This window comes from Sminthopsis crassicaudata, chromosome 5 (genome assembly GCF_048593235.1).
Source record: "Sminthopsis crassicaudata isolate SCR6 chromosome 5, ASM4859323v1, whole genome shotgun sequence".
Classification (NCBI taxonomy): domain Eukaryota; kingdom Metazoa; phylum Chordata; class Mammalia; order Dasyuromorphia; family Dasyuridae; genus Sminthopsis; species Sminthopsis crassicaudata.
The window spans coordinates 21420061-21437000 of record NC_133621.1 but is presented as its reverse complement, the minus strand read 5'-3'; the positions used below and the strand labels follow the sequence as shown (position 1 = coordinate 21437000).

General features: G+C 37.8%; 1 protein-coding gene across 2 annotated transcripts in view; it reads left to right on the top strand.

Moving 5' to 3' along the window:
- The window catches only part of RBMS3 (RNA binding motif single stranded interacting protein 3), a 1412069-nt gene that overhangs the window by 1275547 nt on the left and 119582 nt on the right, over window positions 1-16940 (top strand). For both annotated transcript variants that reach the window (XR_012482314.1, XM_074267882.1), the window contains exon 14: window positions 2333-2382. Coding sequence is in view for 1 of the 2 variants with exons in the window: in XM_074267882.1 (XP_074123983.1) it covers window positions 2333-2382 (50 nt within the window). In the remaining variant the exon portion in view is untranslated. The remainder of the gene's footprint in view (window positions 1-2332; window positions 2383-16940) is intronic.

Below are 16940 nucleotides of genomic sequence, written 5' to 3'. Positions count from 1 at the left end.
TTTAGAGGTTTACATGTTACCATTTATAAGGGGTAGGTAGAATGAGACATGAAAGTATTATTTCTAGTACTTTTTCTTTCAAACTATGACATCATCTCAACCTCTCTGTTATGGTTGTGCTGGTATTAAATATGGAATGGCTGCTAATCCATTTTTCAGTATGCAATTGGTAGAAAGTCATTGCCAAATTCTGATCTAATTTACACTATTCTAAAATAGTCATCCAAGACCACAGAAATTCTACACATGAAAAGGTGAGAACATCTCAGTATCTCAATGGACGCATTGGACCAAGTGGTCTACTGTTTAATACAGAAGTAGAATGAATTACAAGAGAAGAGTTCTTTCTTATACTAATAACCCTTCTTCTTATCTTATTCTCCTATAATCCTAGACTTATTTGTGCTTTTCTTGCCCTCCTAATTTATGCTTATTTTCTAAACAGCCCTCCCTATCTTTCTAAGAACATCCATATAAATTTTAGGATGGATGTCTGCATAATTTTATACTGCCTGCATTTTCTGCAGACAGAGAAAGGTGTTCAGCCTGCACCCTCTTTGATTTGTCCCCATGATATTGCAGATTGCTCCTTAATTTGATCAAGTTATTCTCCATTATGACTTTCCTCCATCACATTCCTGCTTGTCAAAATTGTTTGGCCATCAAATACACAACTATTTTTTCTCCTTTGACTAATTCCCCACAACCACCTTCTAGACTAAATCTTGTTCATTATTTACAGAGTTAATATCAGGGGTTCTCAAACTACGGCCCACAGGCCAAATGTGGCCCGCCGGGTTATGGCAAATGGGCTGAGGGGCGGAGACAGAGTGAGAGTTTTTGTTTTTACTATAGTCCTGCCCTCCATCAGTCTGAGGGACAGTGAACTGGCCCCCTATTTAAAAAGTTTGAGGACCACTGATTTATATTCTCCATAAAGTTTTTGTGAGTGAAAGGGGGAGCCTTTCATCAGCATTGCATGACCATGGGGTGACTGTGCTTCTAATTGCCTTTCCTTGGGACCAAAGAAAATATGTACAGGTATCATGTAAGTTTGTTCTTTGTGAAATGGGAAGTGTATAGTGTAGTAGTTTTGTTCTAACCGTGACCAGAATCATCCATGATGTACCCCAGGATGGGGTATTCTGAGACTTTGAGAAAAAATGGCTGTAGAGAACAGGTCACATCCCCAGCTTCCATAAGCTTCCAAAAGCAACAATGCATAATTTATCACCAAATATTTCTGCTGATGATTTTTCTATGGCTAAAGTACATCGACCGTCAATCAAGCAGGATTTCAATGTCAAAATGTCTTCTATGCTTTTCTGCATCACTATTTGCCCCCAGTAAATTGACTCTCATTTCATTGGCCCTCCCTCAGGGGCCTGAAAAAAAAAAAGGAATTCATGGCTGATTTTCTGTTGATGTTGTTGGTGCTTTCCATTTTCATTATCATAAGAGAGGACTGAATATTTTGCCTAAACGAAGATCACGACCAAGACTTTGTCACTCCTTATAAAGTGAGCTGATCCCTAAAGACTATCTCGTCAGTTTCTGTGTGATTCATAACATCAATCAAGTGCTAAGGAGGCAAAAAAAAAAGCCAAAAAGAAAAACAAAAAAACTGAAGATTTCTATTAGAATCTAGAATGATAGATCCAAAGCAGAGAAAATGCACATCTCTCCCTTCTTTATAGAGCTAAGGGATTATGAGTGTGCAACATTATTTATCCTGGCAGACTTAACTCTTCCCATCCTGCCAGAAAGTTAATGAGAAATCGGTATTGCCTCTGTCCCCAAAATGAGGCAATTCGAAAAAAGAATGAAAAACTCTACCCCTCTGAACTTTGTGTTTCACTTCATAGTAGCTTCCTGACCTGGTTGCCATTCCATGTTGGTATAGCCCTTCATCCACCACCACTCTCTCCAAGGAGAACAAGGGACCAACCAGTCAGCCCTGGTCACTTAAGGTATTGAGCAAGGGGCCAGAGTACATATGTCACCATTCCTACAGCCAAACCACATTCGTGCAGATTTATGGGAAATAGGCGCCTCCTCCACCGCAAGGTATCATTTAAAACTTTCAGTAATTCAGTTTCTATAAAGTGAGGGGCCATATGGCCCTTAAGGGTCCTTCTGATTCTAGGTTTATAATTCCATCATCAAATCAACATCTATAACCATAAACTTGCCCTGTAATCTATACCATCTCTTCCCAACTGCTTTATGATATTTATCTAAGACCAGTATCGTATAGCCAATAGCTATGCATCCAAATCACCAAGTTCTCCCTGTGGTTTTCTTGTCCTAACAAATGCCATTTGCTACATAGGTCAGAGCACTTCATGGATGCCTCACCCACCCTACGTTATGCAGCCAACAGTAAGTGGACACTCAGCCACCTGAGGCTAAATATTTGTCTTATCCATGCCGTGTGTGTGTGTGTGTGTGTGTTTTTGTTTGTGTTTGGGATACTTTGAGATTGAAAAGAACTTTTGTGTCTCATCCCTGGGAAATGGGAGCCTTTATCCCTGAAAGGCCACCAAAAGCATTGACAATAATAATCATGATGAAGAAAAGTGTACCGGGGCAAAGCAGACACAGGCAGTTCTTGCTTGGCGCAGGAGCTCGGCCCAGCCTGGGACTCATGATCGGAGGCATTTTTTGTTGCTGTTATGGTTTTCATTTTCTCACTCTGAGTACTTTTGCTTCTGCCAACTTGATTTGAGGAAAGGACGGGCAATGGGAGGGAGAGATTGTGAGTGTCATGGACCAAGGATGAATGACTTGGGTATGTCCACTCATAATCTCTTTTTGGATGGGCTGCCAATGTTTCCTCTGAGTCTTTCTTGGCATGTTTCTTTGAGAAAAAGTAAATCAGCATTTCATACAATGCACACACATACACACACAAACACACAAACACATGATATCCAGCTTCTCTGTCACTTTATCTCATCATTCAAATACTAAGGAGGATTTTTTAAAAATCCCAGCAGAATCTAGATTGATGTTTTATGTCAACTCCTTCTCCAGGTCCTTGAAGCTGATGATACAGAGTTATAGGACAGGCAGGTTTAGATAATAGAACACTTGTGAGAGAGAGGCAATGAATGGGGTCTAGAGAAATGCTCTGAGGGCCCACAACCAAGAAACCCACATCTTTTTTGGATAAGTCATGGAAATTTCTTGAGCCTCGGTACCCTTAGTAAAGGTTTCTCATATATGAAATGAAGAGGTCAAATGTCATGACCTCTAGGTTCCCTTTGAGTTAGAAATCTATGATCCTAAATGAAAACAAGATGGCACCCAATGGTACATACATACAAAACACAAACACACTTTGATCAAGTAATACTGGTTTCTTTGTTATTCCTTCAATAAGCCCCTCCATTTTTCTGGGTATTTTTTCTGGCTGGCCCCACCACAGAATATCTTCCCTCCTCATTTCTGCCTCTGGACTTTCTTTACTTCTTTCACATCTCAGCTAAAACTCCATCTCCTTCAAGAAGTTTTTCTCCATCTTTCTTAAGTCTAGTGCCATCTCTCTGTTGATTATCTCCAATTTATCCTTTATTCAGCCATTGTACTGCGCCTAGGACATAATAGGTGCTTATTAAATGTTCATCGAGTGATTCATGATCACTCAGCTGGCATCTGTCAAAAGCAAACATTTAACTCCTGATTTCTTGACTCTCCTACACCTTCCTAACTTCCACTCTTTAAAAACCATTTCATAAGAAAAAAATCTGCTCTCCTCACAATGGTTAAGATCACTTGGGTTGGCTTTTTAAGGGGATGAGACGTGGATAGCTTAAGCTTAAAAATCTGGAATTGAATTGGGTTAATATCTCTCAGCTCCCTCTCTCTTCCTTGCATATTTTGGGGTCTCGCTGGGTCGTCTGGTTTATGTCCTGGAAAAGCTTACCCATAAGCTACAAATTCCATCGACAAATCTGCATCCAAGTTCTGAGCTCCTTCCTCTTTGGTTTGCGCAGCCAAACCAATGTATAGCACCAAGTGGGCCCACACAGGAAAGAGGGCAAAAGTCCCGCCAACTCAGAAAGAGGAGACAGGCTTGGAGGAAAGAGATCCCTCCTGAGAAAATAATGTACCTTTCTCCAGAATCCTAATGAAAACTCCGTCCTTGGGCTAATGTTAAATATCTTTTACTCACTGCCAACGGGAACACGCACTTCTGGCAAAACCTGAATATTTTGCCAGATGTCAAAGTATATAAGCTTCCCATGTGCTCCGACACTGCTGTGGAGAGGAGGGATTGAGTCATGCAGACGTTTATTTCGACCCTCAGGACCTTGGAAGTGTTCCCCAAGTATATCCCTCTACAGATGCAGCCACAGGTGTAGCTGTGTTTTCCTTCACAGCCCCCTAAACCCCCCCACAATGACAGCCTCCATTTGTGTGTGGTTCTGTTTGTTCAATCTTCCCCTAAGGATCCTTCTAGCCAAGAATCCAGGCTCTCACTATCCTGAGATTGGATTCAGGTTGGAGCTGAGGCAACCTAATTTGGGATCAGATTTTTGTGGTTGGGGTAGTTTTATTGCAAAGAGAGGCAGCTGGCCCACCCACCATGTGCTTATCTTGAAAACAAGAATCCTGAGAAACTCAGTGGCTCAGTGGGCTAAACACTACAATTGAATTCAGAGGCTGTGACCATGGCAGACCATGAACTTGGGCACTCACACTGCCTGATGGGTACATTGCTCCATTAACCTCATCTGACTATTCTGAGTAAGTGGGAAAAGGAAACATTTGGGGAAGGACAGAGTTCAGATGATTAGTCTTCTAACCTCAATAAAAACAGGAAAGCCAAAAAAGTCCCACCCCAAACCTCAAATACCAGCACCACAACAAGCCCCCATGAACATACCGTGTCATGAATTATGCAGGGAATTGGACCCACATCATAACGAAGAATATGGAGAGTTTCACAACTGTTTGGTCCAATCCATATGCTTGTATTCTCCCCCCAAATATGAATGTGGTCAAGACACCAGTTCACTGGCTGGGAGTTGGACAAGCTGCACTGCCTAATCATAACTTCCAGTCCTGCTCATCGTCTGGCGTTAGGGCAGCAAACAGATTTCCAGATCCCTCTCACTCTCCCTGGGGAATCACGTGGAGTCAGCAAACTTAAATGACTCAGCAGCAAAGCCAAGGCCTAAAGACACACCTCAGGTGTCTATTGGATATCCCCATAGTCCAAGGATCCACTGCCAAATTGCCACTATTTTCCCTCCCAATTAAGCAGTTACAGAGCTTCCTTCTGCTCTGTGAGGGTTTGGAGTAGATGAGGTCCACATGGAATATTAATTTTTATACATTTTCCCCCTACTTATGCCTCTCCATCCTCCCATTTTTCAGAATGTACTTGAGATTTTACATGTGGGGGGTGGAGGGAAGAGGTAAGAAGGAACCTACTCCACCTTGGAACAGCAGTCTCTCTCTCTCTCTCTCTCTCTCTCTCTCTCTCTCTCTCTCTCTCTCTCTCTCTCTCTCTCTCTCTCTCTCTCTCTCTCTCTCATATAAATATATGTATATGTATATATAAAGCTATTCCTGAGTTCTGCAGACATGAAATACCCTCAAAGAGAAAGGAGAGTTCTTTCCTTAATGTACACTTTTCACATAAAAGAGGCCATAGTTTATCTTCATATGAGCCAGACAGTGTTGAAAAGAAAGGAAATACATATCTCAATTTGCCACTGACTTAGATTGACCAAAATGGGACTAAATAAGTTTTAGCCTCAAGTTCCATCCAGCTGGGAAGTGATAGGAATAAGGGGGAGATACCAAAGCCCCCCTTGTCCAGAATGCCCTTAAACCACTTCTCAATGACGTGCACATTCTCCTCACTTTCTGGGAGACACTAAACTATGAGCTGGGCTTATAGCTGCTGTCTCCTCACTTTTCCCCTAGATCAAAGAGTGACAGAAAAGAAGATTGGAAAGTAAACATGGGCCTTTCATTCACTTTCACTCCCAAATCATGTTCCTCACCGTCTCTCCCTAATTCTTTCTCAATCTACGTCTCCATTTTATAAATATTGACATGCATAAAGAATGGAACCAAGGTTTAATGTATATCTTATATAGATTATTTGGATAATTGTTCATTTAAAGGTGGAAAAAATCCCTGGCTTGGAAAGGTAGTTTCTCATACCCCTCTCACAAATGATTTCTAAAGTAGAAAATATGAGGGGAAAGGAAGGGCAGTGATGTGAGCAGCAAGGTTAGAAGGGGTCCTGGGAGTGAAAGATAAGGACTTCATTCTGGGAAAGCAGTATTGCCTAATGAATACAGGGTTGGTTTAGGAGGCAGAAGATGTGGAGTTTAATCTATAGTTCATTTGAGTTGTGGTGTTGGACATCCCTGTACCTGAAACTGAACTTCTCCATCTTTGAAAAAAAAAAAAAAAAAAAAAGATAAATCTATAGTCCTTACTATATAAGTAGTATTTAAGCTTTGTTTAGAGTATAATCTCCAGAACATTTTTTAACTCACAAAAAGTGGCATTAAGAGGATAGTGGGTGAGGACTCTTGTTAGCCCCTATTAGTCCTTGTTAGCCACTATTCTTCTCTTAACATGGGCAATGTGAGATATTAGGCAGGCAGGATAAAATCCTAGTGCTTCTCTTGGATAAGCTCATAGTTTAATGAAGTTCTTTCTGATTCTAATTCCCGTACTGACCCCTCTAATGGTTGACTTTGCATAATGAGGACCCCAACTTTACAGTAGGAAAAGAGCTTATTTAAAAAAAAAAAACCCTGCCTGCATTAAGGCAGGATTGCCTCTTTAGTGTCTTTAGGTGAAAGTTATACTTGATTCTAAACATGTTGACAAGAGGAAAATAGAGAGATAAATGGATAAAGAAGAAGAGTAAAAGAAGGCACTCATGCTCTTGTTTGGAGAAAAATGGAGAGATGTAGGCTAAATAGTAGCACAGGAATATGAATTCCGAACCACTGGCAACCATGGAACCAAAGAAAAGGATCATGGTATAGGTGGAAGGATTCCAACCAGTCAACAGACATAATTAGGTTTTAAGAAGCTAACAAACAAGCTTTTATATACCATGTGATCCTCTATCACATATAAACTCTCCAAGTGGAATAAGAATCAATCACCACTGGTTAACCAAATAAGCTACTTATACCCCTGGTATCTTTAAATGATGGGAGAAATTTGAACAGTTGTTTAGAAAAGTTGTGAACCAATGTAATAGTCATAGACCTCTAGGTTTGGAAGATTTTAGTTCAAGATCATCCCTAGGAAAAAAAAATTATCCTTGATATGGAGAGTATTATTCTTGCTTCTTTCTATTCCCTCAACTGACCATGTGACTGGGGAAAAATCAATAAGAGGCCACATATCCAGCTGAAAGCAAAGAAACATACTAAGGGAAAAAAGCCACCCAAGAAAAGAGAGGCTATACTTAGAAGCAGAAGGAAACACACCAAATATATACACAAGCATATATTTGGAAATATATATAAATACTGACATATACTGATATCAGGTCGGTACTGATAGGTACAAAAGGTAGCCTCCTGAGACAGGAAGCAGATTCAAGATAATGATAGTCATATGGACCCAACCAAGACATAATCATTGGAACCTAGAAGAAATTTCCACCTAAGAAATACTTCATGAAGTCCCTAAAAAGAGAAAAAAAAAAGATTACCAGTAACCAGGAATTCTGAGATACCTTTCTGCCAAATATGTTCATTTTCATTGCATTCTAAATTTAAGCTCATCCTTCCTCTGGATTCTTTGTGAATTTGTAGGACAGTGTGACTCAGATTTGGGAGAGGAGATGATTTGTTTCAACTATTCTTATAATAACATCATAATAAATACTAAGTGTTAAAAGCTAATTGAAGCTACTGGCTGATAATCAATGGGACAGACACCAGTGGAGGCTTATGAACTTCAATATTAGAAACCCAACTTCTAGTGTTATCCCTAGAAAACAGGATGTACAGTTAGCCAAATCCTTGGGATCCAACACATATGACTAGAAATTTTGGGACGTAGGAGCAAAGGGGTGTTAAAATAGTAATAATAGATCATATATTCAGAGTCAAAAGAAGCCTTAAAGACTAAATCTTCTAAATTTGTGGATGAGTTCATTATATAGGTTGTCCAAGATAACAAATATAATAAGCAGGGGGCAGCTAGGTGGCACAGTGATCAGAATACCAGCCTTGAATTCAGGAGGACCCGAGTTTAAATCTGTTCTCAGACACTTAACACTTCCTAGCTGTGTGACCCTGGGCAAGTCACTTAACTTCAACCTCAGAAAGAAAGAAAAAAAAAAAAAACAAATATAATAAGCATGAGAGGTATGAGTAGAATGTGGGTTCTCTGACATTCAAGTCAATGTTCCTTGAGTAGCTGGTGATTTTTTTATATCAATAAGGAATAATAACTCTACTAGAATACTTTAGGGATCTATGCCAATCCCTATGCTATTTGACATTTTTTATCAGTGACTTTTTAAAGTGAGATACCAGGCTTGGACTTGAAAGATCTAAGATCACCTCCTAGCAAGGAAATGACAAACAAGTCCTTTAAGCTTTTGATGACATGGACAGCTCTCTAACACTGTGTGTTTTGGTTGACTTGGAAATCTGCCTCATTGGAGGGAATTCCCATGCTAAAAAATCCCCTATACTGATGAAATCACAAATCCAAACAAAGTGGTTGAGTAACAAACACTTTACTTTTTTAATCTTTTTTTTCAAAGCTTTTTAATTTCAAAACATATGCATAGATAATTTTCAACATTGACCCTGGCAAAACTTTTTGTCCCATTTTTCTTCTCCCTCCCTTCCTCTCATCTCTTCTCCTAGAGGGCAAGTAATCCAATATATGTTAAAACAGGTACAATTCTTATACACATATTTCCATAATTATCAAGCTGCACAAGAAAAATCAGGTCAAAAAGGAAACAAAATAAGAAAACAAAATGCAAGCAATCAACAACAAAGAGTGAAAATACCATATTGTGGTCCACTCAGTTCCCCTGGTCCTCTCTCTGGGTGCATATGCCTCTTTTCATCATAAGACCATTAGAACTGGACTGAATCATCTCATTGTTGAAAAGGGCCATGGCCATCAGAATTGGTCATCATATGATCTTGTTGTTTCCGTGTACAATGATCTCCTGGTTCTGCTCATTTCACTCAGCATCAGTTCATGTAAGTCTCTCCAGGCCTCTCTGATATCATCCTGATGATCATTTCTTATACACAATAATATCCCATAAAATTGATATACTAACTTATTCAGCCATTCTCCAACTGATGAGCATGCACTCAATAACAAACACTTTAGATTAGAGAGTCAGAGCCCAAAGCTATAAAATATTGGCTTAAATTTAATAAGAGAAAAGGGAAAGAAGGAGAGATGAGCAGTACTATGCAGATAGGAGATTTCATCAATGTATGACGATTCCAGGGAGGAGTTTCCCAACAATCGAGGGTCATGGCTTTTTTACAATTTACCATTTTAGAGACTTGTACAGGATCACTCAGGCAGGAGATGTCAAGGACAGAATTTGAACCCAGATCCTTCTGACTAATCTCTATCAGCTATCCCATGCCTTATGAATGTAGTTCCATACTCTTTCTCTGAATTCTCATTGATTTGACTTATTTTTAGACAGAATTTTCAAATTTAGTTGTGGATTTTTTTGTGGGCTTTATACAAATGAGAATCTCTTGATATGAGGCAAAACTATTACTATCTGTATAATTTATTATTCATTATTGTGGCATACTTAGCATAGTGCCTGGTATATAGTAGGTGCTTAATAAATATTTATTGATTAAGTGCATCTTCTCTGTAGCTTCTTTGAGGCCTCTGGAAAAGTACTTCCCTCCTCAGCATTATGTTACCTCTTATATTGTTCTTCTCTTCCTCTGAACAGACAAAGGAAAAGGACCCCTGTCGTCCTGAGGAGGACTTCAAGTTTTGTTAGGTTCATGGGGATGGGAGGAGGCAGAGGGAGAAGAGGAATGAACAATGCTGACTTTGCAGTGCAGCCACTTATTTGTTTCTCCTTCTCAGGACACTGCATGACACTCACATCTGAAATTCCACCATACCTCTGACAGTGTTTTACCAGATGATTGATTGCAATGTATATTTATTCTGCACAGCAGCATAATCCTGTATCTCAGTCTCATAGAAAAGCCAAATTGCAGTCCATTGGGATTCTTTGTTACATCGTTTCCAATGACAGAGTCAAGATGATAACTTTGTAAGAGCGGGGCAATGAAACACCAAAAGAAATAATATAGGGGCAATGAAACAACAAAAGAAATAAAGTAGCATCATACCTATGTAAATTGTGCTGCCTGACTTAGTCCTCATTTAGATTTGAAATAATCTCTTTGGGAAGGCGGTAAGAACATACTGAGGTTTTGTTTTTGCCGGCCAAAAGATAGTGTCAAAATCCTAACTTTTGTTGATGGCACGTAGATAAAATTAAGACAGCAAAGTGGAACATGGAGGTAGGTGACTTATCTTATTTACTCAGCTTTGATTTTTGCTCAACTTCATATTGATCCCACTCAGGACTTTGGAAACAAAGTGATCTTAGTACCTTAACTTCTAGACAGCTTCTGAACTTTTTGCTAGCTTTTGTTTCGGTTTTTGGCAGTGTGTGTGTGTGTGTGTGTGTCTGTCTGTGTGTGTGTGTGTGTGTGTTTTCAGGGTTGTAAAAGTTGTGGTAGTGGAAGCAGAGAAGAATATTTCAATGAAAACTCCATTTTTCAAATTTTATAGGTAGCCATATATATATTTATATTTATATTTATATATATATATATATATTATATACTTATATTTATTTGCATATATATTTATACGTAGTTATTATAAGACACTGAGTCTTATGAACAAAGGACTTTAATTCAAAATCAAATAGTTGAATGAGGCTGCACTCTTCAAATCAGTACCATAGCCAGAAACTTTAACAATAATAATAATAACAAATTAACTCAATCTTGTTTTGGGACACTCTGCATAGTTTATTTTGACATTACTAATAAGATGTTAGGATTCATAGCCTAATCTGTGGGCCTAAGAATTGTTATCCTTTCCTGATTAGTCAATCATTGTTATCGTGATATTTCTAAGATTTTGTCTACCTCCAGTTCCTATTATCCTATTTAAATGGTTTCTCAAAAAAAGCAATTGATCTAATAATGAAGGAGAAAGAATATGGAATATCCAGTCAGTGGGCGAGACTCAAAGCCTAACTTTGCTAATTACATGACTTCAAAGAAGGTCACTCACCTTTAAAATAAACAGATTGAACTATATAATCTTTAGCAGCAATTCTTAATGTCAAGGGAACTTTGGAAAGGGTCCCCATAACCTTTACAGGGGGTCTGCAAAGTCAAAACTATTTTCATAACACTTACATATTTTATTTCTAATAAATAAAGTCACACAAAAACTTTTCGAAGGATCTCAGTTTTTAAGAGTGTAAAAAGATCCTCATCTATTAAAAAAAATTAATTTATGAAATATTTCATAGATATTCCAAGTGTTTTATAGGCTCAGAAGTGCTAGGTAATTGATATTATGTAATTATTAACTAAAATTATTCATATTTTGTATATAAAAATTAATATAAAGAGAATACTAATACTTATTACTATATTATATTAATACTAAGTATTATAACTACCTATAAAATTTGAAAATGGGGTTTTCATTGAAATATTCTTCTCTGCTTCTACAACCACAACTTCTATAACCCTAAAAACACAAACACACACCCACACATACACATACACAGAGTACATTAGAGATAGCATAAATTTAAGATCTTGGTAAAAGCTGAGAGGATAGTGAAACAAAATAAACCTTTTATTTCCAGGTCCTGAAAAGTATTAAACCTTTCTGTTAATTGTTATCACTTGCCAATGGGTGGTATATAGGAATGGGTAAAGGAGGGAATATGAAATATTACTAGAAACTATCCTGCTGTGCACATCCCTAGGAAACATTATAATATGTCCAGAAGGTTCATAGATTTGATGATGCCGGCAGCAAAGAATGATGCTACAAAAGCTTTAGCCTGACTTTGGTCACATGGACCAACACATTGGGCTTTTTGCAGGAATGGATGACAAGAATCAGTAACATGATACATGATGTACTCATAAATTCAGAGTGCAGAATCTCAGGAAGGGACCTTAGAGATCTAGTCCAAATCTCTCACTCTTCAGATGAGAAAACTGGTTTTGAGAGAAATTAAGTGACTTGTCCATGGGTATACAGGTGATAAATAGCAGCTCCAGGATGTGAGGTTAGGTCCATTGACTCCGAATAAAACACTGTATCTACAGCACCACATTATCTGTCAGAGGATATAAGGTCTATTCCCAGAAATAACTGAATTAGTCTCTGGTTGGAACATTTTAGCCTTCCTGATGCATTTCAGTTAATCAGAGAGCTTGGAACTTAGCTAGATGCTAGGAACCCAAAGGCAGTGTATAAACAGCCCCTAGGCTCAAGGAGCTTTCCTCCTAAGAGAAAAATAACAAATATTTATATAAGTAAGCAACAGCATAAATAGAAAGAGAATAAATAGAAAGGAATTAAGCTTCAGTTGAAGGAGAGAAGGGAGAATCAGAAAAAAGCTTCATAAAGGAAGACAGATTTTAAGAAATGGAAGTGAAGATGGGGGAATAGGGAATGGCCAATACAAAGTCACTAAGATGAGAAATGGGGTAGAATGTGTGAGCAATAGAGAGAAGGTCAGATTGACTATATCACAGAAAAGGGGAGTGAGTAATGCCCAATCAGGTTAGAAAAATATAAGGGAGGCAGTTTGTGAAGCACTTTAAAAAGTAAATCAAAAAGAGTATATATTTTAATCATATACATAATAATAAGATATTCATTTTAAAGAAAATTGATAGAAGTATTTTGAAATTTGAGGTAGAGAAACAAAAAGTATAGATATATTAAGAGTTTGAGTTCACAACATGATGAAAATGAGAAATGGCAATATTTGGCCACAAATTGGCCATGTGGTATAAGGAACAGTGAGTAGGTGAGAATAATGACAAAGTTTCCAATATGGCACACTGGAAAGATAGTGAGGCCTTTAGAAGAAATTAAGAAGCAGGGAAGAGGGGTGTTTTGAGGAAAAAAGATAATGAATTCTATCTTAAATATGTTGAGTTTGAGATATATCTGGGACATCCACTTTGAAATGTCTAGTTGACAAATGTGTTAATCTAGGCCTGAAGCTTAGAAAGAAAAACCAGAGCTGGACAAATAGATCTGGGATCTTTGGTGGCAAAGAGATAATAGAATTGATGAGATTAAGAGCAAATGTAGAGAAGTAAAGGAAATGTAAGACTGAACACTAGGAAATATCCATATTTGGGGTATGAGCCGGTGACTGAACAGTCAGAGAGATAGGCAGAGAACCTGGCTTGAGAAGTGTCAAAGAGTGTGGAAAAGAAGATATCAATTGATATCACTTGCATATGGGTGGGGTATGGGAATGGGTAAAGGAGGGAAGATGAAATGTTACTAGAAACTAACCTGCTGTGCACATCCCTAGGAAACATTATAATATGTCCAGAGAGTTCATATCCTTATTTATAGGATGACAGCTTTCAAAAAGTAAGGTACTTTAGAAAACATCTCTAAGTTCTCTTTAGCTTTACTGTTGTTCAGTCATTTCAGTCACGTCCAATTCTTCTTGAGCACCATTAGGGTTATCTTGACAAAGATATTGGAGTGGTTTGTCATTTTCTCTTTCAGCTCATTTTTACAGGTGAAGAAACTGAGGCAAACAGGGTTAAGTCACTTGCCCAGGTCACATAGCTAGGAAGTGTCTGAAGCCAGATTTGAACTTGGAAGAGGAAACTTCCTGACTTCAAGCTCAGTGCTCTATCCACTTCCCCACCTAGATGTCCCTCTTTTTATCTTACAGATGAGGTAATTAAGATGATTACATGACTTCCCAAAGACAACACAGGGAGTAAATGACAGGCAAGAACCCTGAAGAACACTTCTGGCCTCCCCTCCAAATCCAGTGATCCAGTGTTCTTAATCTCAAAGATGAAAATTAACCCAATATTTCTTCTCTTTCATTCCTCATAGGTGCTCTCCATCATGTCTACTTCTCCCCAAATTTCCATCATGCTTTTTCCTCCCCCATTTGAGTGTAAGCTCCTCAAGGACAAAAACTATCTTTCTTTTTGCTTCTTTTCCTATTCCCAGCACATAGCACAGTGCCTGGAATATGATAAATGCTTAATAAATGCTTGTTGACTTGTCTTGATTTTACAACTCTGGAGTTAATACATAAGATCCGTAGTGAAAACATCTTAAGTTCTAATCGCATATGATGCTCTCCGTGTCTTTACACACACTCATAAATTATTCGTTTCTCAGTCATCAATAAAGCCGGATCTATTATTTATTACTCATTTGGACTTCCCAACTTCACCGAGTCATTGACAGTGTTAGTTTCCAGAGTCATCTTGGGCATTAAAAATTATCAACTTGTTACATAAGACAAGGATTGAGTCTAATGAACCCTTGTTTCCTACATATTTTCCCCAGGGAATGGAAATAGGCAGCCAAAATACAATTCATGTCAGATTGTCTAGAAAACAGCAAGTTGCCAAGGCAACACTCCCTGCTTTTGCCATCATATAGAGATAGGGTAAATCATTTATTTTATAAATGTTACCACGGCAACACAAACTGCTTGGGAAATCACTGGAGGATTGAGAGTGAGGGTAATGACAGCCTATAGAATTATTCTTTCCCTCCACAGGACATCAGAATAAAATGACCACATCTAAACAAAACTATATATGCCTAAGTTTATATACAATCTGTGTACTCATTGAAACTGGATTGCATAAGGGATAGACTATCTAAAGTATGGTTATCAAGAAAGAGAAGATGGTGTGCTCTAGTTCTATGACCCAAATGGGAACTACTCATTTTTTCTGTTCACTTTTGCTAGGACAGCCCTAGAGATACTGATTTTTTTTCTCCTAGACGGTGTACCTCTGGAAAAGGCAGCTGCCAAAAAGAAATACGTAGCCGCAGATAAATGGCCTAACTCACTAGACTTCCTCCAAGTGTGGATGACAGAAAGGATATAAGTGAATTAGTCATCCATGATAAGCACAATGATATATATGTCTGTTGGTCCTCTTCGAGAATAAAGGACAAACAACAATCCATAAATACTTTGTGTTTTGCACACAATAATTGATGCTTGATCAACTGAATGAATATGGATAAGCATACACTACTAAGGTTTATGCAAACACACAAATATAAGGAACTATATAATGGAAAGAAATGTATTTATGTAAGTTTTTAGAACCCTTTCAATGAAGCATATCTCTCTATATTTAATTTAAACCCTGGTTTTCTCAAGCCTATAGTATTTAGTCTTCGTTAAACTACTTTCTTTCTTCTACTTTTAACTATAAACATTTATAGTTTCTTAGATATGTGGAGCAGTGTTAATTGTCTTGCTTATAGGTATAATATTATGAATACACAGGGGATTAAAGAGTTGAAGAGACTTTAGAGGTCAGCTAATACTCCCTTATTTTTTTAGAGAGAAAAAACTGAGCTTAGTCATTTTACCACTGGAATCCCTCTCATCCACAGGGAATTAATTGCCCTATGAGACTGTTTTGATACATTTCAGGAAAAATATATCACCCCAAATCATTTCGAGGTATCTCACAAATAATATATCCTTTTTACGAGAAAAACATGAAAAAGTATGGCTGCCTCAGGATACTAACACGAATATGTTCTAGAGGGATTGGGGCACCCCCTTTTCATAATAAAGATAGAAAGTTATCTTAATTCTGTAGACAGATCAGAAAAGCATAGATTTAGGATTGGAATGGAACTGAGATGTCATCTAATCTAAATCCATTTTCTCAGAAATGAGGGAAATTACTTGTCCAGGGTCACCGAGCTGATAAATGGTCAAAATGAATTTTGACGCCCAAGTTTTTTTATTTTTATAAATGAAGGAAAAATTGTACCTGACTGACTTTTTCCCTGCCAACTACAGGAGATGCATTGTGGGTTGAGAATGACAATTGACATTACACTAATAAGCTTGAAAAGAAAATTGTTCAGGTCTTTTGGGTCATGATGTTTCATTCAAGACATTCTGTCAGAATTTTATTGAATTTTAATCAGTAACTTAATGACAAGTGGCAAAAAAAGAAGCCCAAAGTGACTGTACTTCCAAAGACTTAGACAATATAAATTAGCATAAGGGAAATGGTAGATGAGACCCTATTCACCCAACAGACCTTCAATAAAAAAAGCACAAAGTTAATATTACAAGTTTTCCCAAAAGCTCAACTTATTCTTAATCCCATTTGTCTAATATCTTTCTGGCTCCATATTTATGGGTGTGTACTAATGGGTTTCTGTATTTCATCAACCTGAAGGTACATTCATGATTAACTCAAAGTTTATTCACCATTGCCTTCATTTTGGAAATTTAAGGGCTCAGAATCCTCTAGAAAGTCATATTACTTTGCTGCATAAATTAATTTACTTTGTTGTTACCTCATTTTGATCTTTTTTTTTCAAAGCAAGATGGGATTCTTAAATAGTAAAACAGAGTAGGTGGGGAATAAAGCTCTGTCAGGGTAGCAAGGAATAGTTGGAGCAAAGAAGACCCAAGTTTGAAATCTTCATCTGGCACTTAATAGCTATTACTCAAGCGAGCCACTGACCTACACTCAGCCTCAGTTTCCTCATCTCTAAAATGGGGGTAGTAATAGCACCTATCTCCCAGAGTTGCAAAAATCAAGTGATATGATATTGATTGTTCTAATTACCTGTTTAGTTTTAAGCTCCTTTAAAAGCACTCCTTA